The sequence below is a fragment of the Opisthorchis viverrini genome (genome assembly GCF_000715545.1).
Source record: "Opisthorchis viverrini unplaced genomic scaffold opera_v5_292, whole genome shotgun sequence".
Classification (NCBI taxonomy): domain Eukaryota; kingdom Metazoa; phylum Platyhelminthes; class Trematoda; order Opisthorchiida; family Opisthorchiidae; genus Opisthorchis; species Opisthorchis viverrini.
In genome coordinates this window covers 82,796-84,337 of record NW_008751945.1, presented here as the reverse complement: position 1 = coordinate 84,337, position 1,542 = coordinate 82,796, and the positions used below count along the sequence as shown (strand labels likewise).

At 54.1% G+C, this 1,542-nt stretch overlaps 1 protein-coding gene across 1 annotated transcript in view; it reads right to left on the bottom strand.

The window, feature by feature from the left end:
* Positions 1-1,004, bottom strand: part of T265_09573 (hypothetical protein) — a gene marked incomplete at both ends in the record, with an annotated part of 31,288 nt that extends 30,284 nt beyond the window's left edge. Inside the window, one exon of the mRNA XM_009175683.1 lies at positions 503-1,004. Coding sequence (XP_009173947.1) covers positions 503-1,004 — 502 coding nt within the window. The remainder of the gene's footprint in view (positions 1-502) is intronic.
* Positions 1,005-1,542: the final 538 nt, after the last annotated feature.

The window sequence follows — 1,542 nt, the reverse complement described above, 5'->3', positions numbered from 1 at the left end:
GTGCAGGGGTTGTGTCAGAGAGGACAATCGGGATTGGTAGGGCCGCATGTAAGTACAGTGCAACCCCACCAGCCCTCCCTCGTTTTGAGTCAGCTTGAAAAATAGAGTAACCGTCTATCGAGACCTCTGCGTCAGAGACATCTGGTGTGAGCCAGTCTCTGTGGGTGCGATTATGGATGGTTGTTCAAGGCAAGCTGACTTTTTAACATCGCCGAGTTTGTTGAAAAGGCTGAGGCAGTTTGTGGACAAGCATTTCAACACTGTCTTTGCTGCCTCAGAGGGTGAGGAGCCGAAAGTTGAGCGACCAGAATGGTTAGCAGACTTAATAGTTGTGCAACGGTTTTGTGTCAGAGTCCAAGGCTCCAAGGGGGCCTCTGGGACGAAGTTGTCTGCTTCCAGTCTTTGTGTTTTCTGGGGGTGCTTCTCGCTTGCGAGGTTTTTTTCGTTCCGTGTGAGCTCGGTTTGCTCGAGCCTTTTGGCTTTGGGGGACGGAGTTTTTCACCATGGACGAAAATTTCGACGGATGCTGTTCGTAGCTCATTCAGCACCAAATTTCGGCGACCAGACATGCTGTTGATCAAAGGTTTGCTGCAAGCTTTCGCCTTCATGGATTCTTGGGTGTTTTGGCGCGGTTTGGCCAGGAAAGTGTCTCTATGTGGCCGTGGGCGCTGGGTGGCGGCACCAAGAAGTAATGATTTTGGTGGCGCTCCCAAGAGGCTCGTTTTCGCGGAGGAGTGCACCTTGGAGCCGGCCAGCGGTCTTCTAATCTGGCGAGTTTGATGTGGCTTGTTTGGCTGCAGTCGCTGTTCTTTCGTGTTTGTGTGAACACCCGATCTGCCAGCGGCCAGCGTGGCCAACTGAATGTACGAAGGAGTTTCCGGATGGTTGTAGTCATGTTCATGGCTATGGGTGTCGGGGCCCTGGGCGACGGTCGTGTCCACAAGCAGGGGCCGCTTTTGACGGACTGGAGCTGGAGATTGGCTTCGCTTCTTGTCCCCGCACATCTGACCCAGTCCAGTTCAGAGGCTGTGACTGTTGACGAATGCACGGCTGTAGCTGTGTCCTCTGATACGGAGATAAGCGTTGATAGCTCCACGTAGTTTGGGCGCTGCCTGCATGTGGGTTTTGCCTCCTCCATGGCGTCCCTGCCTTCGGTGTGCCATAGGCCTGTGGTGGTCGAATAGAAGCTCCTGCCCGGAGACGCAGCTGGTTTCGTCGGCCTGCTTTCGGGAGCCCAACTGGATATGACCACAATCGGCTTGGTCATGAGTTTGGGGTCGGCTGGGTTTGTGTCCAGCGGAGGCCCGTTTCATGCCTCCACCCCTGACTTGTTGTGACCGAGCTTTCGCGCGTCTCAAGGGCGATTCTCAGATAGACGCACGATCATTGGGTTGGCCTTTTGAATGCTGTCAGTCCGCTCCAAGATCTTTTGTACGTCAGAAGGGGAAGCAAGAGTGACGAGAAGTCCAAAAGTTCGCTTGCTTCCCTTCTGGCGTAACAATTCTGCGTAGTGCAATTGGCCGGGCTTGGTAAAGACATTCC